General features: G+C 41.2%; 1 protein-coding gene across 7 annotated transcripts in view; it reads right to left on the bottom strand.

Moving 5' to 3' along the window:
- The window catches only part of ANO5 (anoctamin 5), a 54,047-nt gene extending 42,135 nt beyond the window's left edge, over positions 1-11,912 (bottom strand). For 4 of the 7 annotated variants that reach the window (XM_082283699.1, XM_082283700.1, XM_082283702.1 and 1 more), the window contains exons 1-2: positions 11,783-11,903; positions 1,903-1,947 (exon numbers count right to left, since the gene is read on the bottom strand). In XM_082283699.1, coding sequence (XP_082139825.1) covers positions 1,903-1,947; positions 11,783-11,843 — 106 coding nt within the window. In that variant the 5' untranslated portion in view covers positions 11,844-11,903. Of the gene's footprint in view, positions 1-1,902; positions 1,948-11,782 lie in introns of all 7 variants that reach the window. The other 3 variants (XM_082283701.1, XM_082283703.1, XM_082283705.1) reach the window with 1 other exon arrangement.
- Between the last annotated feature and the right edge of the window lie 3,803 nt (positions 11,913-15,715).

Below are 15,715 nucleotides of genomic sequence, written 5' to 3'. Positions count from 1 at the left end.
GGAAGTTCAATTACCTATGGAAGTGTTTGCTAGAAATCAAATTAGGGTGTGGTTTCTTGCTAAGGGGTCAATGATGCAAAACCTCAAGATTACAAATGCCCACATAATGGAGATATGACAACAGGATCAAGAATAGTAATATGAACTTAATTACTAAGCTTCTTCTTTAAAAAACAAACAAACCAACCCTAAAAAAAACAGCTCCAAAACAACAACAACAATAAACTAAACAAAAAGCCCTGACTTCATTTTAACAATAGTAGTGAACTCCAACATGACTTACCCACAAATAAAGTCATTCCACCAAAGACACTGTTACTGAATTGTTAATGCTAGAAGGAAAAACCTATTTAGTACCTTCACAATCTTAAACTGGATCGAGACACTGCCTGGGTTTGTGCCTCTGAACTTACACTGTCACCAGTTTCCTTTGGAGAACAACTCTGAGCCGATAAGCTAGGCTCCTGCTCCAATAAGTTTTTGTAAACAACCATCTCTCTGCTGATTAGGCAGATCAGACTCTTAAATCAGGCATCTAAATCACTCCACCACCAATGGAAAAAGGATAAGCAGTTTTGAAAACAGCTGATCAAAATCTAGACCATGCACCTAAAAATAGTGTCTCTTTCTTTCAGAAAAGAGGATTCATCTTACTTCTTTCTCCATTAAGGAAGCATTGTTGAGTATAGCTTAGACTGGACAGACACTGGACCACTGTCAAGACAGCTACAGTTAGACTATTTCTGCCAATAAAACATGCCTACTTTTCTTTTTGTAATCTGCAAATATTTGACATCAAAATTGCATCCAGGCAGGATATAAATTGGTTCTTCAAAAATATATAATAAGCTACTTAAGCACAGCTTGAGAGCATTTTGTTTCCTACAATTTTGTTTTTCTTTCTAAGTTTATAACCATACATGTGATGAGAAACCAGGCAATGGTATGTAAAATACAACAAATAAGTTTCAGAATGCCAAGACACTTAACATTGTTGCATGCTATTCTGCTAAAGCAAACTACACTTGGAAAATCTGTATTAGTAGATACAATCTGAACATCAGGATAAAGAATGGGAGCATCCCCACCACGCTCTGCTACCTGTGCTGCCTAAAGCCCTGGGAGGCAGGTGGCTATGGCAGACTTAGCCAACGGTATGAGCCCAGGGCCCAGGAGCAGAAAGCCCAAACATTTTGTCACACAACTCTCCAGTTCCAGGCCAGGAACAGTCTGACACCTTGCCCCTGCAGCAGGAACATTCAATTTTCTATGCTGCTGAGGGAACTTGAACTGATTCAGTCGCCTGTAACAGCCTCTGTGTGGGGTTTTTTCTGGATTTTATCCTCTCTGTAGTTGTGAAAGTCTAACCTCAGAACAAATATAATTCAGAGTTCCACATTTTAAATGCTTTCCCAGTACCATAGCTGATTACATATGCAACTTGTGGAAGGAAATCCTCTTGGTATCTCTTTTCCACTTAAATAAACCTGAATAACCCTAGAGCAGCACACAAGAAGGTGAAAAGAGAACGCAAAACATACATTAACTGAGAAGTACAACATATTTAGTACATTCACTCCTTGTAAAACACGTAATCAGATTCCTGAACATGAGCAGCACAAGCAACACACACCCAAATCATGTAGGAAGGTGCAAAGAGGCCCCCATCCCAGAACTGCACCAAGCACCAGCAATGGAAATGCCCAGTTAAATCTTAACCAGGAGAGCTGCCAACAGATAGCCAACAACTGACTTGCAAATCACATTGCAAAAGGCTCATATGTGGTACCAAAGACTCACATTAACCGAAGTCTGATTTCCAAAAGGCTCCCAGCAGAAAAAAAACAAGGGATAGAGGACACAGACAAAAGGGAGGAGGTAAAACGCTGGTTAGTACGATACCTTCTGACTGTGATGGCTTGAACTTGGTGAGAATCGCAATGTCATCTTTAAAAGGAAAAAACACTTCAGTAAGAACCAGAAGTAAAATTCACTTTAACATGAACCCATTTCATAATTCTCCTCTATCCTTTACAATACAGCCACCATATAAAACAGAAGAATAAGCCCTGGACACCAGACACTGTGACCTAGACAGAAAGCATGGTGCAGGCTCCTCTTGGAACACCAACATTCACCTTTTTGTCCAGGCACCTTATTCAGCAACACAAACAAGGATTCCACTTTTCCTTATCAGCAGCAGGGAGGACCATTGTAGTTTCCACTAGCCAAGAAAACTCTAAAATTCTAAAAAAATTTTTAATTCTTCATTAAATTACTGCTTCATTTCTAAAGATGGGAGTAAAACAATAATATTCTGATAAAATTCCATATTTAGGGTATGTCCTTGTTCTTCAACTCTACATGCTTTTATGTATACAAACAGATCTAGAAATAGCTGCACGCCAAGAACAACAAATAAGGACACTTACAAAACTAAGTGGCCCTTTATTATAAAATTTGTTTGTATAAATTGCAGAAACTTTTTGAAATGTTTTTTGTTCAAAATTAACTCCAGTACAACTCTATGACTATTAAAACTCACTATTTTTTCAGAAATGTATCATTTTTGCATTTGTTCAAATCATTGGCCTTTATGGGAACGCACATATCCTAGCTGAAAGAAATGCGTCTTTCCCAATGTAACTGAAGTCTTCAGCAGCCTTACAATTCTTCACACAGCTATTTGTAACTCCTTAAACACATATGCCTTGGCAGTGTGCACGTTACTGTAAATAAGCAAGCTTCATATGGCCTATAATTCTGCAGTGTAAGACAACATATGCTGCCCCAATTTACACCCAACCGCAGGGCAACCTACTTAGAAACTTGTGGTATGCCACCCCTAAGAATTACAGACCATTTCTACTTCAATTACAGACCCAAATGATCAGAACAACAGTAACCCACAACAGAAATCAACATTCAGTACTGAAGACTGGAGAATATAATCAAGACTGATTTCATCTCTTAAAATATAAGTAGTTTACTCACAAAAAAGGTACCCTCGTTATTGTAATCTTATGATTTCTGTAACAAGAGTAAAAACGGCTTCTTGTGTAATTAAACAATTAGAAATTCTATAATAGTTTAAATTTGTTCACAGTGCCGGAATCACTTTGTTTTTCTACATGGCAAAAGTGATGAGTTAGGAAAAGGTAAAAGTACATGTGCTGTTGCAAATAAGTAATGATGGCATTGTGAATCAAGGCCTCCCATAGACCCTATTTTCTGATAATAGCTGCAGCAAGGTAAACAGCGCCAAAAAACAAGCTGCACGTTCTCCAGGAGAAATGCAACCTGTTACAGGTCATGTCCTGGTCACAGTGGTGCCTCAACTAGGCATGTAAAAGCCCAGGACACAGACCTAATGACAGGACTTCTCACTCAACGACTGGTGCACTTTGAAGAATGGTTTCAACTTCCAGCACTCTACTAGATGCAGAAGAAGCACACTCCAGGGGACACTGGCATCTGGCCTTCAAAGCCATACGAAGAAGTCTGCCTTGCTAGGGAGAGAAGGTTTTTTCACCATACAGGTATGGCTGGACTGTGCTACTCATATTTGGAAGCCAAGGAAAGAATCCTTGGCTTTTTTGATTACTAGCATAGTCACAGCCATGGATGCTCTAGCCCCTTTAACTGCACCTAATCCACACTTTCCCTGGAAGATGACAATCCTTTTACTTCAGCATCCTCAGTAAGTCCAAATCTGCTCGAAGATGGCAAAGAAAAAAGCTTGTCTGATAACGCTGCAATTGAAGTACAGCTGGGCACACTGCATCTGGTGTGCAGATGCTGCAGCCTGGCACAGTTCAGAGCAACTCCGCCTCAGAAAACAGAGTAAGAGAAGGCTTTTAAGTTTTCCTTTCTTCCAACTTCTATAACCCTGATTCATCTGCACCAAGTACAGCTCTTGACAGATTGTTTACACCAGTAAAAATGTCTACGTATTAGGTGCTTCTAAAATCAGGTGGCAGATAAAGAGACATTTCTAGGGATCAAAATTTTTGTTTTGCTACTAAAACTAGAAAATCATCTGCATTTGCACCTAAGACCTCTGATAGAGTTATTCCAAAGTAAGTAATGCTACTTACTTAGCAGCAGTAAGACAGTATTAATACTGATTCTGCTATTTCAGTACTGTTTCCAAAATACTGCTTTCAATTATTTCCGCAATTTTCTTAGACACAATAACAGCATCCTTTTCAGCCAACAAAACCAAGCAAAGAGCTTTCAGACCATAGACACTGTTCTGCATATATCTGACGTATTGGCATATTAGTTTATACACATGCCTATCCCTAGAGCAAAATTTTGATGGTCCAGGTAAAATGAAAACAAACAAATAAACCACCCAAAACCGTAACAAATCCTGAAACTAATACTGCAGTTGTTATGAAGTAGCTACTTTGTACTATGAAGAAAATTCCCAATATTCATTTTTAACATGCTACAAAAGAAAATGTTATTCCTAGATGTCTTGAAGTTACCATCTTAATAAACCCCTGCCATTATGGATCACCTGGCCTGGCTGACAGAAAAGAGAAATCAGTTACTCCTTCCAAGTAAGCATCATAATGACTAGTGCAAGTGCTTCCATATCTAAGGAAAGCAGCTTCACTTATCAACTAAACTTATGCACATACTGATCATAGCCTCCTGAGCTGGATGACAGAGCTGCCACAGGGAACTGGAGACCCACCTAGCTGACTTCCGAGAAACCAAAATAAGGTTATTACTCCAGCTGGCATTGTCTGAAGAGTAATAACTGTGCTGCTGAGCCAAAGGTTCAATCTTAAGATAATGCCTGAAGTGGTGATTCATGCATACACAGAGATGCCCCTAAAAATTTAAAACTATTTAACAGTGAAAATATTCTCAGTGAATCCAAGAAAGTCTATTGGAAATATTTTAAAAGAATTTTATTAGTCCCTTAAAAGAAAGAAGATTGCATTCAAGCATAGGCTGCTTCATTGACATATTAATTTTCTTCATGTGTTTTATTATTAAACAAGCACTTCCAGAAAACAAGTATTTATCAACATATCGGAAGCAGAAGAAAAATAACTCCTTAATATAGGCATAAATTTGGAAACCTGTTCCTAACAGTAAGAAAATCTGATTTAGCATTTGGAAAAGACATGAAGTCCTAAGTCCTAATCTCTAGTATAGTAACTGGGTACTTTAAATCAGAATAGGATGTTTACCCTCCACTGCCTCCGTTTTAAAGAGCCACAAAACCACCTTCCCTTTTGATTAAAAGCCACCAGGATAGCAAAAAAGAGAATATATTAAACAAAAAGAGAAGTTGTGCAAATCTGTTTTTAGCAAAAAACCCCACAAGCATAGTGTTGTAACACAGAACTTGAATGGCATTTTAATGCAATTCAGGCGACAACCAACACTCTATCTTATGTACCAGCACAGACAAGACTTAAAGCATGCTGTGAGCACTCAGACCTTCCAGGCATCATCGTTCTGCAGAATGACACACATAAACTGATTAATAGGTTCAAATGCATTTTAAAAAACTTTTTTTTTTTTTTAAAGAAAGCTCAGACTAGGAATAGTTGGATTAAGTCAGGTATTTTTAAACTGCACAGCATTTACATGCATGTGAGTAAGGGGGACTAGAATGACAAATAAACCTCAGCAGAACAGGGTGGTAGAACACCAGACTGCAGGAGTTCTGACAGCTCATGAAGCAATAGGCAGTGCTTGTTTGCCTTTAAGAGTATTTATACATTCAGGGCCAGATTTTATCGGCACTATCTGACTGCAGAGGCAGGCACACAGCTCCAGCAACGGCCTTGCACATCCATGAAAGTGCGAGGTGCTCTCACCTCTCCTTCAAGATAAAATTAAGAAAGAGGAACTGCGGGATTGTTTTTCATCACAGCCCAATGGAACCACGAGCACTTCAAGAAGTGTTAGGCACAGACTTGCTTTCCTAGCATGCCCAGAGATACACTGAACATCTCACAGCACCATTCATTAATGCATTTCTCCAACTTCCACTAAAAACACTGATGTAAACCCTTAGGCAACAGAGTCTCCAATTTCTTTCCACATTTGCAATACACAAGTGTCCAAAAATAGTGCACGGCCCAATGCACTGTTCATTCTGTGCATACACATTACATTCCTACCCTTGGATGAGAGATCTTCTTATAGATGTTGTAACTGAAAAGGGATACACAAACTAGGAAACTAATGATGCAAATATAACAATAAATTTTTTTAAGATCACCTCGAATTTACTATCCTCTGGTGATATTCCACAGTTTCATGTTATCCAGATATTTAATTTCAGATGGCCAATTTAAAATTTCTGGTCCTTTATGCTCTACCTCACTCAATACTCTTCTGGTTATGCTTCCAATGAAATGCATCACTGGAAATTTTGCCAGTGTATTCACCAGGTATTTAATTTTCTCACATTAAACAACATAAAAATATACCAGTATAGGAAGATGTTTTATAACCAAATGTAAGATTTGCAAGAATTGGCATTTTTGTCCAAATTACTTAAAAAATGATGGAATAACTTTGGAATTCCTATACTGGTCCCCAAGAGAAACTGTTCCTATCAATCAAGAAAATGATCAGGGCAATGGACCATGGTTTCCATCGCTTAAAGTTTTTACTTAAGCACCAGTCAATTAACAGAATTGAAGTAGGCAAAGTGGTTTGAAGAACCAAGTGGCCTGAAAACCACATCTGCTAGCCATTACTTGTTGGCATGGTATATTTCTAGCACACTATAAATGGTGCAAACATAGACTTTCTGATTTCCTACACAACAGTTAAGACAGTTCCTTTGAATAACAAACTACAGGGGCCTTTCTAATTTAGGGCTAGTGCAGAAAATGAAAGGACAACCATCTGCATCATGAGTCCTGCCCATATGGTTTGCTAGGGTTCTGCTGTCTTGCCAAAGGCCTCAAATTTCATATTTACCCTTGTAAACCAAGTAAAGAAGATGAGAATCCCTTGGGATTTCCAGTTAGAAGACTGCACTTCATGCAAAGATATACTCACTTCCTAAAAAAAAGCATTTGGTACTTCACCACATCTACTGGTCCTCACTGAGAGCCACTGGGGAACAAAGGCATGAACACCACAGCTTTGACATCTTCAGGTTTTGATGAAAACCACACATCTATATTGTATAATCCAAGCAAACAAATCCCAATAGACTCAGCTCCTCCCACAGTGTTTAATCTAACACAAAATGTTATAATTGTTACAACCAAATACACAGTGTTACACAATATGTAACCACACACACAAGGTTTAATCAATAAATAATTCCTGAAAAATAACTGCAAATCCTTCCATAACTATGTTATAATTGCAAGAACTATCCCTAGCAATACAGCTCAAGGACCCTCCTTCCCCTTTCTGCATTTATACACACATGCACGTGGAAAGCTATCACCAAACACAATAAAATTACTGCAAGATAAGAAAATATAACCTGGTAATTACACTGCTCTTTGGTTCAACCCCCAGATCACAATAAAATACTAGTGCAAAAGTTCACTGCATTATTACCTTGCCTCTTAACATCTGATCACATTTTACGTTACCTATACCTTCTTGATGACATATTTAGGTTAGATGACTATTTGTCTCCGCCACATGCATAAGCAACTCATTGGTTTAAAGATACTAAATATGAAGACAGTGGTATTTGCTTTCTTGGTGTTTTTGTTTGTTTGTTGTTTGGGTTTTTATTTTTTTTCACAAATTATATGCCAACAGTTCTCAAGCACGATTTTAAAAGCACATTTCCAGCAGTGCCCTTATATCTTATCCTAGTGTTTCCTTGTATCACAGTAATTATTCAGCCTTTGTACATAAAGGTTTAAGTGTACTTCCATTTTATAATACATTTATCAGTTTATTTCTGTAGGGAACACCTCAGAACAGCACACCAGGCAGTGCCTTAGTTGCAAACTGATGGAGAGGGAATCACCAAAAGAATGTAACTCTGCCTTACACCAGAAGAGAGGCTGGTGGCTTTCTTGGTGTTTATTTGGCATTCACAATCCAGAACCTCTGACCCCCCCCCACTGAGCCAAACCATTCCTCCAGGACTTGTCGTGAGGGGGAGACAGCTGCAGAGCATTTTCATTCATTTTCTCAGCAAAAAGGTGAAATTGTAAGTCACTTGTTGCGAAGAGACTAAAATGCTTTCACCTGTGATGGCAGGGCCATCACTCAATTCTGCACCTGAGGGATCTTAGAGGTCTTTTCCAACCTTAAGGATTCTATGAATCCAGCTGTATTTCCCAGCTTCCCAAAATGTGGCCTGAATATCCCACATAATTGCTACTGGGTTTAAATGGCATGCATGGAACTTAATGCCTCCTTTGCTACTCACCGAACTGCAGAGAGTGAGTTTAATCTCATATACAGGGTTCTCACCTAAAATGAAAATGTTGCCCAAGAGCAATTTTTTTTTTTTAAACTGACACAATCTTTGGAGAAAAATCCATATTTAACAGCTGCAGTGGAGTTGGGTTTGATGTTTTAATTTTCGCATTATAATCACCACAGCTATACACTGATATGATGCAAGCTGTTGGGATGAGTTCCCAAAAGCAGGTTTTCCTACTACAAACAGGAGTTTTCTGTTATGAAGAGGTTTAGCTTCCAATAACCAACCTGTATTTACACTGTGCCCCCACAGTGATGCATGGCACCCACTAAAGAAATTCCACGCAGAAACCAGACATTGGTTGGTCTAAGAGAGCATTTTTTCCCCTGCCTTTTATATTATGAACTATTATCTAAATTTCTTGGACCTTTTATTTCATTACCTAGGAATAAACTTTCAAACAGCTTTCCTCTTAACAACCCCTTTGGTTTAGCCCTGTGGGAACATGATATCCCATGCAATGTTTCCACAAATAGATCAGAAATTACTACATACATTGCAACAGTAATTGGAGACAGATGTAGTCTTGAACAGAGGCCTGTATTTTATGTTACTGGTATGAATTCTGATCAAATAAGTGAAGTATCATTTTATTAAATGACAGCAGTATTTGGCCCTGAATGCTGAGGTATTGCGAGACGCCAACATACTGGCACAAGCAGTTTGCAAGTCATGCCATCAGCTTTCCCTGATGTTTTTCCACCTTTCTCAGAGGTTACACAAGCAAGATGACAACCAGCCTAAGTAAGCCTTTGAACTGAGATCGCTTAGAGCGTTTTGAGTGCAAACCAGGCTCCTGGAAGTTTTAGAAGAGGAGCCATGTGTATAAAGGCAGCATACTTCAAATCATGGCATGGAGCCAACAAGCAAGCTTCCAGAAGACTGGCAGGCTTGGGATATATCCTGCAACACAGCTACTGTAGCATTAACATGCTGGGGAAAAAAAGATACTGAAAGTGAATGTAGACATAAATAATCCTAGCAACATATTGCAGTCTTCTTCCTCTCATATTGACATTCCATTTTTGCAAGTTCAGTTTTCTTAAACTTTAACATTTGAGGTAAATGACACACATCTTCCAACAGAAAGCAAAATCACACACACAAAAAAGGAATTTTTTACCTCACACAGATGCAATTCAGCAGGAAGCCAGAAAGCTTCCTTCAAGGTAAGAGTTCTGGCACACAGGCTCTAAACAGGCCTTAAAGTTAAACTTTCTGCTGCAGGTACAGTCTTGCATCCCCACAACCTGTTTCCCAGCATTCAAGTTAAATAAAAAGCAGTAGTAAACCAGAATTAAATAAACAGGTACTATCCAAATACAAACATGTCTTTAAGGAAAAAAGTAGCAGATGTTTTCTCTCCTGCCTTGCTCCTACTGACTTACACAGGCCCTGCTTGAGCATATCAGACATCTAGAGCCTTAGGAGGCTTTTCCTTAAAGGCACAAAGCATGTGTTTGGATCTACAAGAAGTCCTGCTGGCAATATACGCATACTGTTAACTTTTCTTAACAATAATTTAAGGAAGGTTTTGGGGGTTTTTTAACCTTGAGAGACTTTTGGGGAACAAACTAACAGAAACTTTAAAAAGCCCATATGCAATTTGTTTCTGTTTTAGAAAAGTGGTGAGTTAACAATATTGAACTGAACTAGAACAAGATTTCGTATGGAGAGTTACATGCTACTGTACAGCAAATCCTCGTTAACCATCCTTGGACACTGGAACTCCTCAAATTTCCTTATATTCACTATTTATGACTATTAAAAAACCACAAGGCTCATGGGAAAACTGAATACTGTGGAATGAAGTTTACAAATCTGACTTCATAGAATCATTCCCTAAATGGGAATACTTTGTGTGTTCTGTAAATATTTTTTAGTGTCAAGGTACTTCAGAAGAACAACCCATGGAGAGAGCAGCTCAGTCCAAGCACTTTTCATTGCTCCCAGGCACTGGGATGGGCGATGACTCAGGTCTCTCACATCCCCTTTGGAATAGGATCGCTGGCCAAGCGGCTGTAATATCCATCTGCTCCAGTTCCTAAGAAGCCTGCCAGCTCTACCAGGCCTTCCCAGAGAGGGCAAACCTTTGTCTGACACTTGCTGTGGATGCCTGCCTCCCCACCGCTGGACACCCCTCCTTGCTGTCACTATAAAGAGCTTATTTTGGGTAATTTCACAGTCAATAGTGCCATCATACCTCTCTGAAACAAGACTGCCAAATATTTTGAAAATCATGATTTGCCAGTAGTGCTCATGGTGTTTTAAATGGCATTATATATGTTTTTCTAAAAAACACAGTGTAGTCAAGCTGTGAGGGGGAACATATAACCTGAGAAGCCAACAAAAGGACTTTGTGGTTCTTTCCTGCTTTAAGATTTTCACGTCTAGGACTGATGGCAAAGCATTATTTCCAAAAAAAGAGATCTTTTTCTAGGTCAGCATTCTCCTTTTTTTTAAAAAAAAATCTATACAGTTTCATTCTGAAAATATCAACATGCTCTCTTACATCTGACTGTTGATTCACGTTGCCAGGTGAGGTGCTGATAAACACACACTTGCGTCATGTTATTTTACAAAATCCTAATATGATCACATTTATTATAAATAATGACATACCATACTGACACGAAATGGAAACAGTAACCTCGCTATAGCAAAAAAGCAAGGCCCTGACACAAATCCACTGGCCACACATCCCCTGCCGCAGGGTCTATCCAAAGCTGAAGGGTGCCAGTGCATCTGGTAGAGAGCGAGGGGGAAGAAGGGTGCTCACACCTTCCGAAGTGAGGTGACCCGGTCTGCTCTGAGCCTTCTTGTAAGGGCAGCCTCAGCTGCTGGAAGCCGGCGCCCGACCCCAGCTGGTGCTTCGGGGGAGGCTGAAAGTTTGCTGTCCGGCAGAGGGACATCTGTACCTGCTGTGTCTTTTAAGATAAAAATCAAGCGGGTTCTCTAGCTTTTGCTCTTGGCAGGGTGCTGATGTTAGAAGCTTCATTTTCAAGGTTTATTTAGGGATTATACAGATCTAATCATAGTTTGATCATGCTCATGGAAAAGTGGTTTTGCTCTCAAGTGGAAGCCGAAGAATTAAAAGCTCGATGCAGAAGGGGTCAGGATTCATCCGCGATCAGCCCCATCTCACAGACGCCGGCCTGCAGACCCTGGCGAGGAACCAGAGCTCCCCAATGCCCCACACCACGCTCGCCTCCGCTGCCTCCCACCCGCGCCGCTTCCATGGGCCCCGAGTCACCGCTGGGCAGGAAGCGCTACCGCACCCCGGGGGGCAGAGGCGGAACAGAGCCGCGATCCCCCCTTTCCGCCCTCTCCTACCGTCCGCCGACAGAGCCATCTCGATGAGGGTCTCATTTGCTTTCTTCCCCAAGCGGTTCATGGTGGCCGCCTTTCCGCTGCTGCTGGGGAGCGGCTGTGCAGCGGAGCCGTGACTCACGGGCTGGGCGGCCGCCTCATGCATGCGCACTGCCCGCGGAGGCGGAGCGGCACCGCGCACCGGGGCGGGGGAGCCGCGGGAGCAGCCCCCGAGCGGGCGCGGTCCTCGGGGCCCAAGCGGGGCCGTGCCCGCGGGGGGAAGAGCAGGAGATCGAGGGATGGGTTGGTTCTATACGGGACGACCCCAAAAATTACGCAGTGTGCCAGAGAGCAGGGTCCATGACATGCGTGATGTGGGCTCAGCTGTGCCGACTGTGTCCCCTCCCGAGCTGCTTGTGCACCCACAGGAGCAGAACGGACCTGGACGCTGCCCAGGCATTGCTTGCTCAGCAATGTCTAAAACAGCCCTCTGTTATCAACACTGTTCTTATCACAAACCCAAAACTTAGCCCCATAAAAGCTGTAATGAAGAAATTTAACTCTTAACTCGTGAGGCTCCATGCACAGCTGCTGTCCCTACTCCTGGAGCTGCTACCATTGCCATGCCTCTAACTTCTCATCACTTCCTTCAGTCATCTGAGACAGTTTCCAACAATCTTTGTTCAGTGCATGTATTTAATATTTTTTTGTTGTTTCTTAATATAAACTCAGTCATTCTTTCAAATTAACTTTTTGTATATTCATCTTTTGCTACCTGAGTAATCATTTTATGCACCAAACTGACAGGGAGTTTTGTTACTTGGGCAACTGTAACACAACACCACTTTCATGACCAATAAAAATTCATGGAATTCTTAATAAAAAGTTAATCAAGTCAGTCAGTTGAGTTGCTGTGCTTGTTTTCAGATCTATACACAGAACTAAGCCTTTATTTGTGCAGCACAACTGCTTCAAGAAGTGTATTTTTAGTCAGGAGCAAGACCTAAAAATGTGTCTGGTTGCTTTCCAAAGCCTAAAATGTTTAGCTGGGGTTTTAATGTCCCAATGCAGGATGGTGAAAACAAAGAAGATGGGTTTGGCGCACCAAAAGGTGCCCTGAAACAGCTTGTGACTGCATACAGTGCATCAGGTCACAAGGCTCCGTTTAAGAGCTGTATGTCTAAGCCTTTAATTTCCTCCTAGCAGTACATATCTTGGATAAATGCTTTTATGCCCACAGAAGATGCAATTAGAGCCAGAGATTCAACAAGAGCCAGAAACAGCAAGAACTGCCATGGTCATTGCTCAGTTTTCCTCCTAATTATACGCTCGTGTTTCCCAGCTCCACCCAGCAGTGAACCCAACCATACCTAAAGCTGTGTAACTACCCCAGCCAGAACGCCAAAGGAGATTTTACTGACCCCTGTAATTGAACAGGCTGATACTGTGTCGAGGCTTTGTGCAAATTACACAGTGGCCTGTGGTAGGGATGGGACAGAAGGATGCTCTTCCACAATGAGGGATCTGTGGCGGCGCACAGGAGGTCTGTGCAACACCAGCATTGAATTTTCTTGCATATCCAGAGTCAAAGCAGCCATTGTCTGACTCGGTGGTTTCAGAGTTTGCCCAAGTGATCTAGGACCACACTTCTTTCCAAGGGCACACACCTTTTTTCCCTCCCACCTTCCAGTTTCACTCTGAATAAGGAATGCTGATAAGGTGATGCATGACTTATGTCAACCTATTAAACCAAATTATCATTTTGTGGGTTTGAGTTTTTTTGGGGTTTTCGGTTCCACAAATCACTGCAAGCTACAGGTAAGACCAAAATAAAGGAAGAGATGGGGAACCACACAATGGTAGGACCATTTAATTCCTAAAATATTAATACAGTAGCCAGGTACACTTAATATTTTTGCTTTTTGAGTTCAAACACTATTTCTAACACAGTGCATACATAAACCAAAAAATAATAAAGTATCTAGAAGGCTGTGGGTAAAGGTAGCAAGCATCACCAAAATTGCTAGCAATGAATACACTTAGCATATTCAGCGGCCAAGCGTAATCCTTTGTTTGTGCTGAAGGACAGCAGGTAGTTTGTAGCCCTTATAAAGTCTTCCTTTCCATTGATTGGCCTTCTCTAAGGCATAATTTTTAGGCCTTCATATTTTAAAAAAAATATTAAACACAGAAAACTGGTGGGATTGGAGAACAAGATTTCAAAGATATCTCAGTGCCTATTGTTGTCTCAGGTAAATACCCCAAGGCTGTTAAAAAAAAATTCTAACATACAACATGGGATGCCAACTTTTAAAATTCCATTTAGAGGGTTGTCTAAAACTTTTGGTGTGGGAGCATCTTTGAAAATATAACCTGAGTCTTAAAATCATGTGGAAAATTGAGCTTTTGTGTCTATCAGCTAGATGCTCTAAAAAAAAAAATTTCATTCTTTATCAGTTGGCGCAGTGACCGCTCTCTTCAGCCCAGCCAGCACCTGCGGTGTGCGGCAGGAGTGGGAAGCAGCCGAAAGCTCGAGGCTTTAAAGCTGCTCCTCTGGAGTTAAGCCCTGCCCAGGGGAGCTGAAGCCCCAGGTGCTGTGGCTGTCAGCAGCCCCGACGAGGGAGAGGATAAAAAGCTGCGGGGAAGCTTGTCTTTCGATATAGTTTCAGCCTTACTGCCTAAAAGGACCCCAAAGAGCACAAGCACAGATCTGATCTGTGCAACAGCTTATAAAGGGAGGTGTTACGGTGGGGATGGCCTGACAGGGGACCAATAGGGGTCTTTGGGGGAGGGATATGGACCGGGATAGACATTCACACGGACCAATAGTCTCGAGGGGTGGAGGGGAAGGGGGTCACATGCCCCAATGGGGCGTCGAGGTTTAGGGTATTTCCAAAAGAGGAGGTACCCGAGGGGGCAGGGTCTCAGGGGACTGATGGAGACCATGTAGGGGTAATTAGGGAGGGCTTGGGTGACAGACACAGAACAGTCCAGAACTCCGGGAGGGAGGGGTTTGGGTGATTGATAGGGAAGGTGCCAGAACAAGGGGAGGGGATAACCATATTGGAAGCACCGGGGGAGCAGCTTGGATCTGGGGCAGACCAACTGGGAGTAGTAGTGGGGAAGGTAGGGACGAACCACTAGGGTACAAAGAACATACAAAATACAACAAAAACATCACATCACCACAATCAGTCCTCTAGGAAAGAATCTGATATATACAGCTTTTGCATTTACCACTTGTGGACCTACCTGTAAGTTGTTCAAATAAGTTATGCTTTCAGGATTCCCTCTGCTATGTATGTCATATATCCATGTTGGAGTCTCAGAAGGTCTTTAACAAGTTTTATATATATATATTCAGAGATTTAGTAAGTTTTGAAGTCACACTGTGAATACAAGTCAGAAATACTGAAACACAAGTTTGAAACAGAGACATGAGCAAAGAGGGAAGTGGTGTGTCTCCTTCCCAGCCTTCTCAGCCTGCTCTTTTTCCACTGATAGCTGGACAACCCCATGGATGTGTTTGCTGTGTTGTGAGATTTCAGCACATGTGCATCCCAGAAACTAATGTTGCTGCCTCTGATATTTTCAGGAGTGTGCTTTGTCAACCAGTTAAAGGCTGTTGAGGATTTCTAGTTGAAGAGCTAACTTATTTGTTTCCCTGTCAATTAGCTCTTTAGAATATAAGTAATAATATAATTTGGAAAGAGATTAATCATTTGGACACCTGTAAGGCCTGATACCGAAAAGGCTTAGAAAGGTAAAGTGGGACTTAGATGGAAGTTAGGTACCCAAATCTATCATTATAATAGCCCAAACTGCCATTCACTTATTTTTGGGGTTTGGTGGGATTTTTTTGTTTGTCTGTGGGTATATTTTTTGTTTGTTTTGCAGTTTTTTGTTGGGTTTTTTGTTGTTGTGTTTCGGGGGTTGTGGTGTGGATTTTTTTTAATG

Source organism: Coloeus monedula (genome assembly GCF_965178545.1).
Source record: "Coloeus monedula genome assembly, chromosome: 6".
NCBI lineage: Eukaryota > Metazoa > Chordata > Aves > Passeriformes > Corvidae > Coloeus > Coloeus monedula.
Note: the sequence above shows the minus strand (reverse complement) of the source record. Positions and strands in the feature narration are given on the sequence as shown.